This window comes from Plecotus auritus, assembly GCF_963455305.1.
Source record: "Plecotus auritus genome assembly, chromosome: 3".
Classification (NCBI taxonomy): Eukaryota; Metazoa; Chordata; class Mammalia; order Chiroptera; family Vespertilionidae; genus Plecotus; species Plecotus auritus.
Genome location: NC_137772.1, coordinates 99,825,207 through 99,841,735, shown reverse-complemented (window position 1 = coordinate 99,841,735; position 16,529 = coordinate 99,825,207). Strand labels below are relative to the sequence as shown.

Here is a 16,529-nt window from a genome sequence, read left to right as displayed (position 1 = left end):
AGAGATGTGCTCAGTAAGGAGAGGAAAGAGCTGTTAATCCTGCTTCAGGCTCAAGGGAATTATATAGTGGTTTCTCTGTAAGAGCCATGCTTAAGATTATTCAATAGAAGTGCCTGCTGAGGCCCAAAGACTGCTGAGGTAGTAATTAGTTGGCAGGGAGTCAGAGAAACAGTAGCTAATCTATATATATAAAAGGCTAATATGCTAAGTGTCCAACCATCCAACCAGTCGCTATGATGCACACTGACCACCAGGGGCAGATGCTCAATGCAGGAGCTGCCAAGCTGCAGTGACTTGCAGAGGTGGTTCTTGAGCTGCAGTGACTTGGCAGCAGCGGTTCTCGGGTGATGCACCCTGAAACCAGAGAGGAGGGAGACCGATTCCTCAAGGGGCTGAGCAATTCCACCTTCAGCCGTAGGTTATGTTGTTGCTGGGGCACTGTCAGCCCCGAATCTGGTTTACTGCACACTTGCATTTGTGTTCCACACCCTGTACAACAGCAACTTTGGAGAGTGCCCTCTCGCACTCTGGGACCCCCTGAGGGATGTTGGAGAGCCGATTTTGGCCCAGTCCCCGCAGGCCAGGCAGAGGGACCCCACCTGCCTGAGAGACCCTGCTCACTCTGCAGATGCTGGGGAGGTTGGTTCCAGGGCATGTCGGGCCCGTCTTGCCCAGTCCCGCCCCACCAGCCACCGTCTAATTAATTTCCTTTCAATGTGCATGAATTCATGCACCGAGTCACTAGTCCTATATAATAAAACCCTAATATGCAAATCGACTGAATGGTGGAACGACTGGTCTCTATGACGTGCCCCCTGGTGGTCAATGTGCTCCCACAGGGGGAGCACTGCTCAGCTAGAAGCTAGGCTCACAGCTGACCAGCGCAATGGTGGTGGTAGGAGCCTCTCCCGCCTCCGCAGCAGTCGGACATCCTCTGAGAGGTCCTGGACTGCAATAAGGCACAGGCTGGGCTGAGGGACAACCCCCAACCCCCTGTCCACATGTGTGAATGTCATGCACCAGGCCTCTAGTATAAAATAAAGCTGAATAAATAGGGCTGACAGTTACTAAGTACAGAGCAGTTTACATAGTGTATCTCCTAGATTTCATTATCAAAATATCATGAAGGGAGAATCCCAGACTTTAAAAAGTTAAGTCCCTTGCTGGAGATCATGGAGCTAAAAAGTGGCAGATATGGGATATAAAGCCAGGCTTTATAGTTTATTGATTTTTAGAGACAGAGAGAGGAAGGGAGAGGGAGAGAGAGAGAAACATGGATGTGAGAGCGTAACACTGATGGGCTGCCTCCTGCAGCCCCCATTGGGGATTGGGGATGGAGCCCACAACCTTTTGGTGCATTGGGATGACACCCAACCAACTGAGCCACACCAGCCAAGGCTTATTGAGATTCTTGGATGTCTGACAATAACTCTTCAGTTATAAATTCCCTTTTGGAACTTCTTATTTTATCTTTAAGCTCTTTTGGTGCTCTATTTTACTTAATACTTCCATGGTGAAACCAATATTACCTAATTTGAGTGGCAAAGTGCTCAAAATATATTGTTATTGCCAAAAAGAAATAGCTCAGGCCCTTCTTAGGCATGGTGCTATATTATATTAAGTTGTCATATATTATTACATATATCAAGAATTAAAAACAGAAACAGAAGCAGCATGCATATAGACAAGAGAGAGTCCCAAGTAAGCCAGTGAGAAAGAAGAATTAAATCTCTGTGTCCCTTGTCCCTACAACTAGAATGTGCCTTTATGATACTTTCTGAAGGATCTATTAGAGCACCTCACTTATTAATAGGAAATGACATATCAAGTCTACTTATTCATTTTATGTTTATTTTACCCTTCCTCTGTACTAAAATTGTCCGTATGTTAGAGATGGGAATGAGGTTCAGGATATCTTATTCTGCTAGGGCTGTCATAGCAAAATGTTACAGACTGGGTGGCTTAAACAAGAGAAAGACTGGAAGTCCAAGATCAAGATATCAGAAGGATGAGTTTTTCCCAAGACCTCTCCCTCTTGGCTTGCAGATGGCTACCTTCTCATTATGTTCTCCCATGGCCTTTTATCTGTGTTATGCATCATTGGTCTCTCTCTCTCTCTCTCTCTCTTTCTCTCTCTCTCTCTCTCTCTCATTCTCTCTCTCTCTTCTTATAAGGACATCAACCATATTAGATCAAGACCTTACCTCTATGACTTCATTAAAACTTAATTACCTCCTTAAAGGCCCTATTTGCAAACACAGCACCTTGTGGAATAGAACTCAAACATAAAATGGCAGGGGCGGGGGGGGGGGAGGGAGGCAGAATTCAATCTACAACATGGGGAATTTTGTGAAAACCTCTGTTCTCAAACTTCCTAAGACAGATACACTCATTTTCTAAAATGGTAAGTTAAATTATAAAGTTTTTGCAATGGGTATGCACTTTTTAAAAACCCATTATTTCTCTTTCTATGAGATGGTAGTGTCTCTTACTTATTTTTTATTGTAGTAAAATATATATAACATAAAATTTGTCATTTTAACATTTAAGTGTACAATTCAGCAACATTAAGTACATTCACAATCTAGTTGAACTATCACCTATATTCATTTCAAAACTTTCATCATCCCAAACAAAAGCTCTGTAATCATTAAGCAATATCTCCTTGTTCCCTGCTCTCTCAGCTCCTGGTATTTCTAATCTATTTTATGTCTCTATGAATTTGCCTCTCCTGGTATTTCTTAATTCCTTGCCTACAGAGCAAATAATGTTTGAACTTGAAGAGACCTGGTAGACCAGGTACCTCTTGGCACAGATGAAGCATGACGATGAAGCAGCTTGTTCAGATTGACATGCCTGCTTAATGGAAAAACAGTCTCAAACTCAAGTTTCCTGACTGTCTGTCTCTTTCCACTAAAATGTTTGACATCTCTAGAATGAGTCACAGAATGAGAATCTGAAGCTGCACTGTCCATTACAGTAGCCACTAGTCACATGTGGCCATTGAGCACTTAAAATGTGGCTTGTTTTAATTAAGATGTGAGTGAATGTAACATGCACACCAGATTTTGAAGTCTTAGTGTGAAAAAAGTAACAAAATATCTCATGAATAATATTTATATTGGTTATATTTGAAATGATAATGCTTTGTATATATTGTGTTAAATAAGCTGTATTATTAAAATCAGTTTCACCTGTTTATTTTTTAAAAGTGATTGCTTGAAAACTTAAATATGTGACTTACATTATATTTCTATTAAACCGCTCTGGTCTGGGGATTTATATAAGGACAAGCCTCTCCAATTCTTTCATGTCCTCGCTTCGTCTACCCCCAATTTACATGGTGGGGTAGGGAGCGGAGGCAGGGTGGAGGGGGTCAATGGGGTAAAAGGAACATCTGTAACATTTTCAACAATAAAGATAATTTTTTAAAGTAGATTATGTGAATACACAAAACACATAGTTTATTCTTATATTATTATTTATCAATTATTGTATTATTTTCCATACAAACAGCTGTAAATTAACTTTTTACCCACCCTGTACAATCTCTATTCTTTAGAACTATATATCAGGAAAAAAAGACCAGGAGTATTCAAAGTTGAACAAACTCTCAAAACTGGTTTGTCCATTCACATTATTGGTTAAACATTAAAACAAATAAAGTACTTGGAAAGTCGTCAGATGTTTAGTACAACAGTTTCTTGTGGGGAAAAGAACATTAAGGTTGTTTCTGTTGCAAATAACAGAAAGATAGCAGAACAAGCTTAAATAAGAAAGACAAGCTCTGTAAGGATAATGGAGTGGCCCAAGAAACCCAAGGACAAGAATGCAGCTGGGACTCAGAAACAGACTAGAACTGGGCCTGGAGCAGTGTAGGGGGCTCAATGAGTCCTTTCTCTCCCCATCTCATCTCTGTGATGCAGACTGGCTGTTTTGGGTCCCAGTACAAATGATGATAATGATAATGATAATGATGATGACTAGGACAAGAAACAATAAACAGTAAATACTTAGTATTTGCCAGGCACTGTGTAAAGCACGTTATATGCATTAACTCATCGGATCCTCATTAAATATTCATTTAATGTATTTTTTTTCATTAAGCAGATAAGGAAATTGAAGTATGGATAGGTTAAAAAAAATTACCCAAAGCCAAGATTAGAATCAAGTGATTGGGTGATTAACAATATGTAACATAGATCTTATTATAAAGAATGGTTACCAACTAAAGTGCCCAATTTGCATCCACTAAAACAACAGCATTTACTTCATAGGGTTGCTCTGAGGATTAAATAAAATATTTTGTGTAGATCTTTGTAGAGTTCCTGATATACAGCATGTGTTCTGTGGGTGTCAGCTGGCGGTGTTATTATCTTCTTTGTTCAAAAGAGCAACTATACTGAAACTAGTATCTTCATCTTGATTTCAACTTATCAGTGGAGGGATTCAGATTTTTAGGACAGAAGTTAAGGACCCAATTCAGACCTAATCAGCTATTTCCAGAAAGGGTGACTCCCTGGGGATCCATCGCTATGAATTAGGGACAGGAAGGAAAAGTGTTGGGGGGCAGGCTACCATTCGAAGTAATGTATGCTATTACTCTTTCAACGGAATGAGTAAACATTACTCTGGCACCAAATATCACCATCACATTTTATTTACTAAGCCACTTTAGCAAGTTAGAAGTAACACTGAAAGCAGACTTGTATATTCTGAATTCCCAAATGAGTCTTTTCTTTTATGGGCTCTGTTAATTAGCAAGTTTTAAACAACATAAAAAATAAACTTACAATAGATTAAAGAAAATGGGGTTTATTGTTCTCACATAAACAGGAGTTGGGAGACAGGGTGAGCATTTCTGAGACTCGAGTAGACTTTCTCGAGGTTGCAAGATGGTTGCCCCCCAGGCAGCAACTGTTAGAGGTCTGCTATGAGGGCATGTGAATAATCAACTTCAAATGGGACATAAACAATTTAGTGGATATCATAAATATACTCTTTACAGAGCTCTATCTAACCCATTTCTAAAAATGTTACACCATAGATATTAGGAGAATACATTGTAAGGGAAATCACAAGTTACAATAGAATGTAATATAATTTCAGTCTATCAATTTCACAACAGAGAAGGGTGCATCAAGTTTCTCATGCTCAGAAATCTACTGTGGCCTTTTCCCTGAGTCAGAACCAGAAGTGAAGGCAGTAGCTAATTTCTTAAGAAGAAATATCAACCATATTAAAGCTTACATCACAATGCATTCATACTCCCAGATGATAGTGTTTCCATATTCCTACAACAGAAGCAGAAGCAAAGACCATGAGGAACTGGTAAGTGCTGTTTAATTATTTTTATTATTAGCCTTTCAGAAATAAATTAATATTTAGTTTCAAGAATTAAAAACTCATCTAGGGTTTTGGCCTAACTCTACCAGGAGTAACCCCAGGGGAAAGTTCAATGCGGGACTGTAAAACACAGAGGCCTTACACTGAGACTTGACCTTCAGTCCAGCAGATGGGCTCTCTAAGAAAAATATCACACTCCTTGAAGGTCAGGAGGGAACCATTCCACCTGGATGTGATCTACATGTGAAGCCATATGAGCAAGGACCAGGACAAGAGTCTCTGGAATTATGCATCTGCTTTGTGGTCACTAGCTTTCTACAATAGCCACCACAGATCAAGTCTCAGCACAACACTCACCAATTTGATATCAGCATTAGGAATTGGTTGCATGCTGACATCTCTAACTCCAAAGGGTCCTATTAAAAGCATCTCCAATTGCAGTGTTGAGGCAAGAACAGCCCCTCCCCTTTTTTTGGAATGTAGTGGACAATACAGTAAAAGTAAAGGGAATGATAACATGCTGTGATGCCAAGGAACAGACACAATTTCAGCCAAACATTGAAAGATGGAATTTCTATATATGGACAGGGAAGAGAAGACATTCCAAGCTGAGAAGATGGTGTTTCCCACAAGAAGTATGTTCAGGGGATTGTGAGAGTGCCAAAGTGAAGGTGATAACATCAGAAAGTAGATGAGGTCAGTTTGTGAAGATAAGGTCAGCTTATTTGAATGTCAGAATAAATTTACATTTCATTCTGTAGACAACGAGGTTACATTCAAATCTTTATTTTGAATAAAGGAATGGCACAGCATCGTACCCACTGATATTCCTCTGGGTTATTCAAGAGAGTGACGGTGAACAGCATCCAACTTCAGAGAAGATCTGGGTATCTGGGTACACTAGAAACAAATATAGTGGAACATGGGATTTATTATCTTGCTTCATAACCAAAACAATATCTTTTTTATTGGATGAGTCTGAGTCTTAGGGAGTTACTAGACATTTTACTCAAGACTAAAATAGAGTTTCTGAAAAGGATGAGAAGGGAATCAGGGACACTTAGGTATAATATTGTTTAGAGAACTTGGATTTAAAGTTTGATAATTTTATCTAGGAATGGGGTAACCTCAAGTTGTTTGCCTTTGAAATATAGTTATACTTCATTTTACAAAGTTAATAAATTCCTATAAAAGGCTGATGAGAATTATTTTTTCTTCAAATTAAATAAAATTTTCAAGGTATTAGAAGAGTTTATGGTTAGAGTCACTCAATTGTGATTTCCATAAAACAAAACAGATTTTTTGAAGTTAATTTATTCTTCTTGATTTACCTTTGGGTAAATGCAGATTTTTCATACGTACAGTTCTTTCCAAATTTATTGATATATAACTGACATATAAAATTATGTAAGTTTAATGTGTAAAATGTGATGATTTGACACACATAAATGTTGTGAAATGATTACCACAATAAAGTGAGTTAATACATCTATCATCTCAGATAACTACATTTTTTTCTTTTGTGGTGAGAACATGTAAGATCTACTCTTTAAGCAACTTTCAAGTATATAGACAATATTGCTAACTATAGTCACTATGCTGTATATTAGATCCCCAGGACTATTTCATCTTGTAATTGGAAGTTTGTATCCTTTGACCAACATCTCCCCATTCCTCCCACCCTCAGCTCCTGACCACCACCATCCTACTCTATATTTATTCATGTATATAGTCTGAGTCAATTAATATATGATTGAATTTTTTAGAAACTTCCATCTGACCTGTTTTAAAGTTTTACATTAACTGAAATTTCATATTCTATTGATTTCAGTCTCTACTGGCCAGCGAAGCAGCCCAGGCTATTGAGAATATTAGTAAAGATACCAGATATACATATGGCAGTGGCTCAGAAAGTTTATGTAAGTATTTCTTAAGATCTTAGAAAACTGTGAGATATTTTTAAAAAATCTGTTTGGTTTTTCTGTATAGATTTAATTTTTCTAAATGGCATCTTTAAGCAAGATCACTTGTAAAACAATTGGATTAGAACAATTACAAATGGAAGCATAATAGCTATGACAGCAATGAACAAGCTATATTAACAAGTGAATACTTAAAAAGAAGACAAAATTCTATTTAGGAAATATGCTCATTGCTATAGAGTAGGGGTTATAGAAATGTCATCACACTAGTTGAGTGAAGCAGAAAAGGTCATAAAGGGTGAAAAGCATATGGAAGCTGTTCAAGGCCACCCTGCAACCTTGTGCTGGTTGAACACTATACACATCTAGTGTATAACCATTACATTAGTTGCCTTTTAGTGATGGCCTGTGCCCTAGAGTATAGCACACTATAGTTGAATGTCTTTGGCTTCTATCACAGTGATGAGAACATGTATGTGGAAAACTCTTAACAAATATTTGTTGAGGGATTCCTTTGTAGGTACAGTGGGATAACAGACAATGATTTTACTTTTTTGAAGCTGGAGGGGGAGATGAGAGAAGAGGAACAGAAAAGAAACTTGTAACAACTATCAGCAAATCATGACCCGCAGGTCATATCAGCCCACTGTTTGTTTTTGTATAGCCGGAAAGCTAAAAATGATTTTCCAGGTTTTTTAAATGGTTAAAAAACAAAAAACAAAATAAGAGTAAGATTTTATGACCTTTGAAAATTATATGAAATTCAAATTTCAGTGTCCTCAAATTTTATTTGACACAGCTACAATCATGCATTTGTCTGTGGTCTATGATAGTTTCATGACAGTAGAGTTGAATAGTTGTGACATAGACTATGCTGGCCATAATGCCTAAAATATTTACTATCTGGTCCTTGACATAAAAAGTTTCCCATTGCTGATATAAGCAATTAAATAGTAAAATAAAGTATAATTCCACTGATAAGTAAAGACAATAAAATAGGCTTATGGGTTTGAGAATGACCGCAGGAGAGAGAGGCTATTTAGTTAAAGTTCTATGGAAGGTCTCTCTCTGTAGCTGACATTTCTGGGAGACCTAACCTGGTACGTGGCTGCCAAAGATGTGAGGGAAAACCAGGTAGAAGAAATAGCATTTAATTAGGTATGATCTACAGGGTTATAAAAAACACATTCATAACAATAATCACACCAGATGCCATATTAATAAAAAGTCCAGACAGGAAATTTCCTCTTCCTTCTCAACAACCCAAAATTGTCTCAGAAAAAAACTGAGGTCACATGGTATCTCTGTCTCCTGTGTCACTGATCCATTTATTGCTGCTTTATCTGATGAGGGTCCCCACTCTGTCACAGAAAAATCCCACAACTTCCTTTCACAATTCAGAGCTTTTTTGATTCCTATCCTCTTCTCTACTAATGTTCCCCAAAGCATGACCATAGTGCCTCAGGGCTAGAGGAACTTATAGAGCAAACTTCCTGTTATGATGAAATCAGTCCATCTCCACTCACATTTATTCATTCAGGATACATTTATGTGTATGTGTGTGTAAGCATAGGAGAATGGTTAGAATAAATAGCAAATATTGATAATGGCTGTCAGAAATATTTGCTGAATAAATAACAATTAATCCACTGTTGATGAATATTTTTCAATATTAAAACAATGTTTCAGTAAACACCTTTGTATTAATTCAAGTGTATTAGAAGGAAGCAAAAATGATCACTTTGTATATTATATGGTTGTCCACATGAAAAACAGTAGAAAATTCACAAAAAATATTAGTAACAATTAAAAAGTTGAGTAAGGTGGCCGACTATGAACTAAATATACACAACTCTATAACTTTCTTATATACCAAAAATAATGAGGTAGAAATAAAATGAAAAAAGATCCTACTTCCTCTACATATGTACATATATATATGCCCACATATTACAGATAGATACATTCATATATGTGAATTCATTGTTAAATGTATATATGCATGTACACACACAAATCCATATAATCTATATATGTTAAAAACCTAAAAAATTTTACTGGTGTGATAAAAGAAGATGAACAAAAGGAGAAATCTGCCATGTTTTTGAATGGGAAATCAATGTAAAAATGTGTCAGTTGTTCTAAAGTAATTAGTGCATAAATCCCAATGAACACTTAAATGATTTTGAACTTCATTTGAAAGAATACATTTAGTAGAAGAGCTTGTAGAATTATGAAAAATAAGACTAATAAGAGAGAATTCACCCCAACCAAATATTAAAATACATTAGAAACCTCAAATATACAAGATGAAGTACCTCATAAATAAAGCATTTCTAACCAGTTAAGAATGTAAGATTATTCAATTACTAGGGTTGAGAACCCTGATGTTAGTTAGAAAAAATAATTGGATTACTAACATATCTTTCTCCAAAATAAATTCCAGATAGAGAAAATATCTATATATATAAAAGCCTAAGTGACCATCGCAACCAGACGGACGACCGAACAGGCTGCATGGGGTGACTGGGCCGGCAGTGGGGTCAGTGAGGGGCAACCAAATGACTGAGCCACAGGCTGCGTGGGACGACCAGGCCGGCAGGGGGGTCAGTGAGGGGTGACCAAATGACCGAGCAGCAGGCTGCATGGGGTGATCCAGCCGGTAGGGGGGGCAGTTGGGGGCAACCAGGCCGGCAAGGGGGGGGGCAGTTGGAGGCAATCAGGCCGGCAAGCAGAGGCAGTTAGAGGTGATCAGGCCGGCAGTGGGGCAGTTAGGGGTGACCAGGTTGGCCACGGGGGCAGTGAGGGGCAATCAGGCCAGCAGGCAGAGGCAGTTAGAGGTGATCAGGCTGGCAGGGGGGCAGTTAGGGGTGACCAGGCTGGCAGTGGGGGCAGTGAGGGGTGATCAGGCCAGCATGCAGAGGTGGTTAGGGGTGATCAGGCTGGCAAGGGGGGCAGTTAGGGACAATCAGGCAGGCAGGCAGGTGAGTGGTTAGGAGCCAGTGGTCCAGGATTGTGAGAGGGATGTCCGATGTCTGGTTTAGGCCCGATCCCTAAACCGGCTATCGGACATCCCCCGAGGGGTCCTGGATTGGAGAGGGTGCAGGCTGGGCTGAGGGGACCCTCCCCCTCTCATACATGGATTTCATGCACCGGGCCTCTAGTTTTCATATAAAAATCCAGTCATAAACCAAGTTGAAAACTAAATAACCAAATAAGAAGAAAAACTTCCCCCCATACTACACAAGGATAACACCAATGTTGCTTTTATAAGCAATCTATAAATTGGACAAAGTAGAAATGAGCAAGACAATCAATAAAAAATACATAAACATAGACAATAAATATATCAAACAAAACATTCAATTCACTGGTAATGAAAGTAACATAAAGCAAGACAATTTGATATTATTTTTTCACCCATAAGATTGCCATAAATGCAAAATTTTATGGACAATGTGGGAGGGAGAAGTGAACATATTCATACCTTGCTAGTGCATGCATAAATTGGTGAATCTTTTGAAACTATTTGGCAACATCCTATATAATAAAGAGCTAATATGCAAATGGTTGTCATGCCCTCATGCCATCACATTGTAATGGCTCAGACACTCAAAATGGGGACCAGGCAGGCGGTGGCCCGGGAGAGGGACAAGCCGCCTGCCCAGGCACCTGCAGCTGCAGCCCGAGCGAAGCCGCCTGACCACAATACCCTAAAGCTGCAGCCGGCCCAGGCGAAGCCAGACCGGGTCCTGGATGCCTGCGACCAGCCAGAGGAGGGAATCCTGGGTCCCAGGTTCAGGGTGAAGCAGAGGCAGTTAGGGGCGATCAGGCCAGCAGGGGAGTAGTTAGGGGCAATCAGGCAGGCAGAGGTGGTTAGGTGCGATCAGGCAGGCTGGCAGAGGGGTTTGGGGCGATCAGGCAGGCAGGCAGGTGAGCAGTTAGGAGCCAGCGGTCCCGGATTGCAAGAGGCAGTAGGACATCCCCCAAGGGGTCCGGATTGGAGAGGGTGCAGGCTGGGCTGAGGGACGCACTCCCGTGCACAACTTTTGTGCACCAGGCCTCTAGTGTAGAATAATTGTAAAAAGTACATACCCTTATGCCAGCAATCTACTTCTAGGAAATAATATTCTAAAGGAACAAAGAAGCAGTTATGTATAAACAAGGTTGTTCATTGTAACGATGTTTATATTACCTGGAAATTAGAAAAATAAAAAGGTCTCAAATAGATATTTAAATTAATTTACATCCAGCTTTATAGTGCAATGCTATGAGTTAAACATTATTCGAACTCATCGATACATAAAACTGATTACGACAGATATCATGTTTAGAAATGTTAAAAAACAGAATGTATAGAATGATCTTATGTATGTAGGAAAAATATTAACTTAGAAAATTTTAAAAATTAAGTTAAATTTTTTTTGTTTAAAGCCTTCACTACAAAATAAAAAGCACTAAGATGTTAACGGTGATTATCACTTATTGGTAAAGTTATGGATAATTCTGATTTTCTTCCTTAACCTGTTTTCCATCAATCTCCATTGTTTTACCAGCAATGTATATTACTTACTAATCAGAAAAATGCAAAGCAATTTTCATTTTTAGGGGGAAAAAACACATTTTGTTAGTTAATTTGAAACATCTGTATTTTGAAAAGTAATTTCTTTTTCTTCTTATAGATCTAGCTCCTGGAGGTCCAGATGACTGGATCTATGACTTGGGCATCAAATATGCCTTTACAATTGAACTTCGAGATACAGGCAAATATGGATTCTTGCTGCCAAAGCGTTTCATCAAACCTACTTGCATAGAAGCTCTTGCTGCTCTCTCTAAAATAGCTTGGCATGCCATCAGGAATGTTTAATGCTCTTGATTTTTTCACTCTGTTCTCACATTTTAATTTACTGATTCCAAGACCAAATCATTGTACCAGTTTCTTTTTTAAGTTTTAGTTTTGGTAAAAGGTTTTCTTATTCCTTGGTTTTGTCAGAGAACAAAATAAATGTAATAAATAAATACACATTTTTCCCCTTTTTGTTTAACTTGTAAGAAGCTAGCTACTGATTTTTCTTTGATTTGTGATGTTTGACTAACTGTAACTGGACAACCAATGGGTCCTGGCTGCCTGTCACTACTTGAGCTAATTGAAAAGAGACAGGATTGAATCATATATGAGTGTTTATTCCAATAAAGCCGGCAGCATGGGAGAGGGAGAGCAGCAGGTCATCCACAAAAATCTGCTCTGCCCCTCCCCACAAGCCAGCTGCTTATATTGGGTAGAGGGACAAAGATTATGTGGGAAAGTAGGCAAGGTATAATGGTTACAGGCCATGTGGGTTTGGGGGTCGCCCCAGGACTAGGATTAAATTGTTTAATCTTTCCATAATAGGTAGTTCTGGAAAAAGGAAGATGGACTGCATTCTGATGTAGGTTCTCATATTCCGGGGCCTACATCTTTCAGCCAGGTTAAAATGTGCTTTCTCTAATCCGAATAGAAAAATCATGGTTACAGAGCATGATTAATATTTCTTATAATTATAGCTAGTCCCAAATAGTCTATTTCTGCCCCTAACATAACCATCTCAAGCAATTTTAATAACTAGTTTAATGCAAATCATTAGACCCTAAACAAGGGGGAAAAAGTTGCCAGAAATACATTAAATATTTTTGCTTTAATTTTCAACAAATTCTGCTTGTGCCTTTAAAAACACAGCGGTGAGTCTGTTCACTCCACAGGAATAGGCCATGGCCCAGAGAGTGGAGTGTCAATAACAGAATAAATATTTCCTGTCGCTCCAGCTCATCGTTCATTAAACTTTGTAGAGCCAATGCATGTACTTACTTTCAACAACAAATGTGGCCTTTACCACATTTACAACAGCTTATTGCAAGAACTAAGAATTAATGTAATAAAGGAACAAAACTCTCTCTTAAAATATTTTTATTGATTTCAGAGAGGAATGGGGGGGAAGAGAGAGAGAGAGGGAGGGAGGGAGAGAGAGCGGGAGAGAGAGAGAGAGAGAGAGAGAGAGAGAGAGAGAGAGAGAGAGAGAGAGAGAGAGAGAGAGAGAGAGAGAGAGATTGGAGAGAATCATTGATCAGCTGCCTCCTACACCCACACTGGGAATCCAGCCCTGACCGTGAATCGACCCTGACTTCCTGGTTCATAGTTTGACGCTCTGACGCTCAATCACTGAGCCAGGCCGTCTGGGCTTAAAATTATTTTTAATTGGGAACTTGAGAAGATGCTCTCCAGGGATCTCTCACAAAGACAAGCCAATTCCCACTGCCGCCTCTGGGGGCTGTGGAGGGCGTGTCCACGGAGGGGCGGTGCCTGCGTGCTGACGTCTAATTTGGCAGCCGGAAGCTGCCTAGCCTATAGAGGAACAGGGCAAACCTTCGACTTCCGGCGGCATTTTGAGGCGATCTTTCTGGAAGTGTTTTCGTTGACTTTTCTTACTTTCCAGCGTCTTTTCGTTGTTTTTCTCTCTACGTCCCAGTCTCGCTTGATACTGGCGAAGCGGCTGGCGAGTTCCGCTTCTCAGCCGCCCCCGGGTCCCCTCGCCTGCCGAGGGCCGGTTCCCGGGAGCCGCGCGCGCACCTCCTTCTTGTTGTTGTCCTCCCGGGGCCAGGCGCGGGGACAGAGAGTCGCATCCCCGACTCCTCAGAGCGGTGGCGGCGGCGACGCCTCCCGACTGTGCTTGCGAAGGGGTCTCGGGGAGGAGGTAAGCTTGAATTGTGTGCTTTGGTGCGGGTATCGGGGGAAGGCGTTGGGCGGACCCGGGATGGGAAGGCCCGGAGTAGTCTCCTTACCCACTTGGGACACGCCGCGATTTTGAGCTCCTTGAGCATCCTTCTCTTAGTTCTGCAAAGGCTCCTGTGCTCAGGTCTCCTTTCTCGCCCTCATTCTGATTCTGGTGAGTTTGTCTGAGGGGGCAGGTGGATTCAGATGAAAAGGGCTGAATCTGAGGTGGGCTTGGGAACCCTTGCGTGGTATTCGCTTTTGAATGCAGTGAAAGGCTGTGGGAATATAGTTTTAGATTTACACATTCCAGATTTATTGGGGGAAAGTATCTTACTTTTGGTTGTATTCGGTCTTATTTCCTGGCACTGATAACTTAACGACTTAGGGCCTCGGAGTTGAGGAGTGCTACTTTATCATCTTCACATTCCCTAGGTAGGTAGTTTGGCAACTATATGGCAGAAACCGGGAAGAATGAAAGGAGGGGGCCTGATGTTTGGCATTATCTGATGTATGACAAAATAATTCATGTGGCTGCAGAATTATTCGGAGTTGTTATTACTTACTAGTAAGTGGTATTGGTAGGATCTTGCCTGTGGAGTCGAGTGTCAAGCTATTTAGTTACTTTGCGAGGTTTTCAGATAATTTGAACTACTTTGAAAATTATGGGCATATGCAATCTCTTCAGGTTTTTCGTTTTGTGAAAAAATAATTTACAAAGTTTAGAAAAGATCTTCACACCTCAAGTTTTCAAAGTTCATGATACTTTGCAGTAAATCTAAATATGTTTATGCAGTACAATCCAGGCATAATTAGTCTCGTTCTGTAATATTTGAAATTACTGTCTTTAATACCTAAGCGAAAGTATTTTGGAGAGTTTTGTGAACAAAATCTATAGATTTTCAAATGATTTCCAATTTCTTAATGAAGTATTTAGATTGTAACATGACAATTTCAACAAGATACTGAATGTTGATGCAGGTACTTAACAAATTGTTCTGTGAAAATAGTTGCAGGGTGAAACTAAGACTGGATCTGGTAGGATCCAGTTTTATCAAATACATGACTTTTACTAGCTTCCTAATTATTGGTGATTTGAAATGAACATTGATTGCATATTTTAAGATATGCAAATTCATCCAATTTCCTTATCTGTAAATCTGCGGGCAGATGTTATTTTAACTCCCGAACAAATTATCAGTGTTAATTTGTATTATAATATGCATTGTATTTACATATAGAAAGCAAAGTTGTTTAACTTACAGGTATTTGAAGAAATGGTTTTCAGTGCTCATTGGTTTCCCCATCTCCCCCAAACCTCTCTCCTTGTCATAGAGAGTTAGAACTGTTTCAGCAGATATTTAGTAGCAGTTGAAACGCTAACTTGTGTTGATATATAAAGTGTTTCTTATTCTTTTTTTTTGTAGTTTTGTCTTTTGCAGTTCTGTTTACTTCTCTTTAGTTACCAGCATGGGATTTTTCTGTGCATAGTCTTTTTAACAAATTATTTTTTCTGCACGGTGCAGCAGTATTATTGCCTTGTTCAGACTTGCATAGTCAGGTTAGTTTGGTCACTTCAGTTCACAATTCAGTTTGGAATTGTTTTAGTCTATTTACATATAAGTGATGTGCAAGATTGTTTTAGAAAGTTCTTTTTAAAAAATTCTCCCAGACTATGCATCAAATAAACCTAAATTTTTTCTTTCAAAAATATGAAGAGACTTAATATTTAACATAACCCTTTTTATTTTAGAACTGCAGTGGATAGGGATTTATTCTACTACCAGTTAGTACATTTATGTAGTCTTAATTAATTATTTTATGATTTACTAATATTATGCTGCTGCTCATAAGATTATGCTTTCATTTTTGCTACTGGAAGATGAGACCTCAAAAAGTTGTGGTTAAGGATTGAAGAGAGCATACTAGAACTGATACGTGTTTTATTGACAAGATTTCAGTCATTAGACATCAGAAATAATTGTTTACAAAGAGCCTGCTGTATGTTTTTTCTTTCTCAGTCAAATTTATAGCATGAATTACAAACATTATGATGTTTGTATGTTTTTTGAGGGGGCAGACAGTTCCCATTTTATTGAGACTGTTTTATTGTGTCTTAATGATTCAATCTTTATCCCCTATTTTTCTTTTTCAATTGAAAAAATATAATAGCCCTAACCGGTTTGGCTCAGTGGATAGAGCGTCGGCCTGCGGACTGAAGGGTCCTGGGTTCGATTCCGGTCAAGGGCCTGTACCTTGGTTGCGGGCACATCCCCAGAAGGGGGTGTGCAGGAGGCAGCTGATCGATGTTTCTCTCATCGATGTTTCTGACTCTCTATCCCTCTCCCTTCCTCTCTGTAAAAAATCAATAAAATATATTTAAATAAAAAAGAAAAAAGAAAAAATATAATAACCTCTGATCTTTCATTAACTCTGAAAATGAAGAGGAAAAATAGGAAAATACTGTAAAATAGACTCACCAGTGTCACTCTGGTTTTAATAATGCTGCTGTTTGG

The 16,529-nt window shown here is 39.2% G+C and overlaps 2 protein-coding genes across 4 annotated transcripts in view; both read left to right on the top strand.

Annotated features, from left to right (window-relative positions):
• Positions 1–13,203, top strand: part of CPB2 (carboxypeptidase B2) — a 68,440-nt gene extending 55,237 nt beyond the window's left edge. For 2 of the 3 annotated variants that reach the window (XM_080662521.1, XM_080662523.1), the window contains 3 exons: positions 5,129–5,331; positions 7,178–7,265; positions 11,951–13,203. In XM_080662521.1, coding sequence (XP_080518647.1) covers positions 5,129–5,331; positions 7,178–7,265; positions 11,951–12,135 — 476 coding nt within the window. In that variant the 3' untranslated portion in view covers positions 12,136–13,203. The remainder of the gene's footprint in view (positions 1–5,128; positions 5,332–7,177; positions 7,266–11,950) is intronic. The other variant, XM_080662522.1, reaches the window with a different exon arrangement.
• Positions 13,204–13,633: 430 nt separating this feature from the next.
• ZC3H13 (zinc finger CCCH-type containing 13) overlaps positions 13,634–16,529 on the top strand; it is a 154,000-nt gene continuing 151,104 nt past the window's right edge. The window contains exon 1 of the mRNA XM_080662520.1: positions 13,634–13,996. The gene's annotated coding sequence lies outside the window, so the exon portion shown is untranslated. The remainder of the gene's footprint in view (positions 13,997–16,529) is intronic.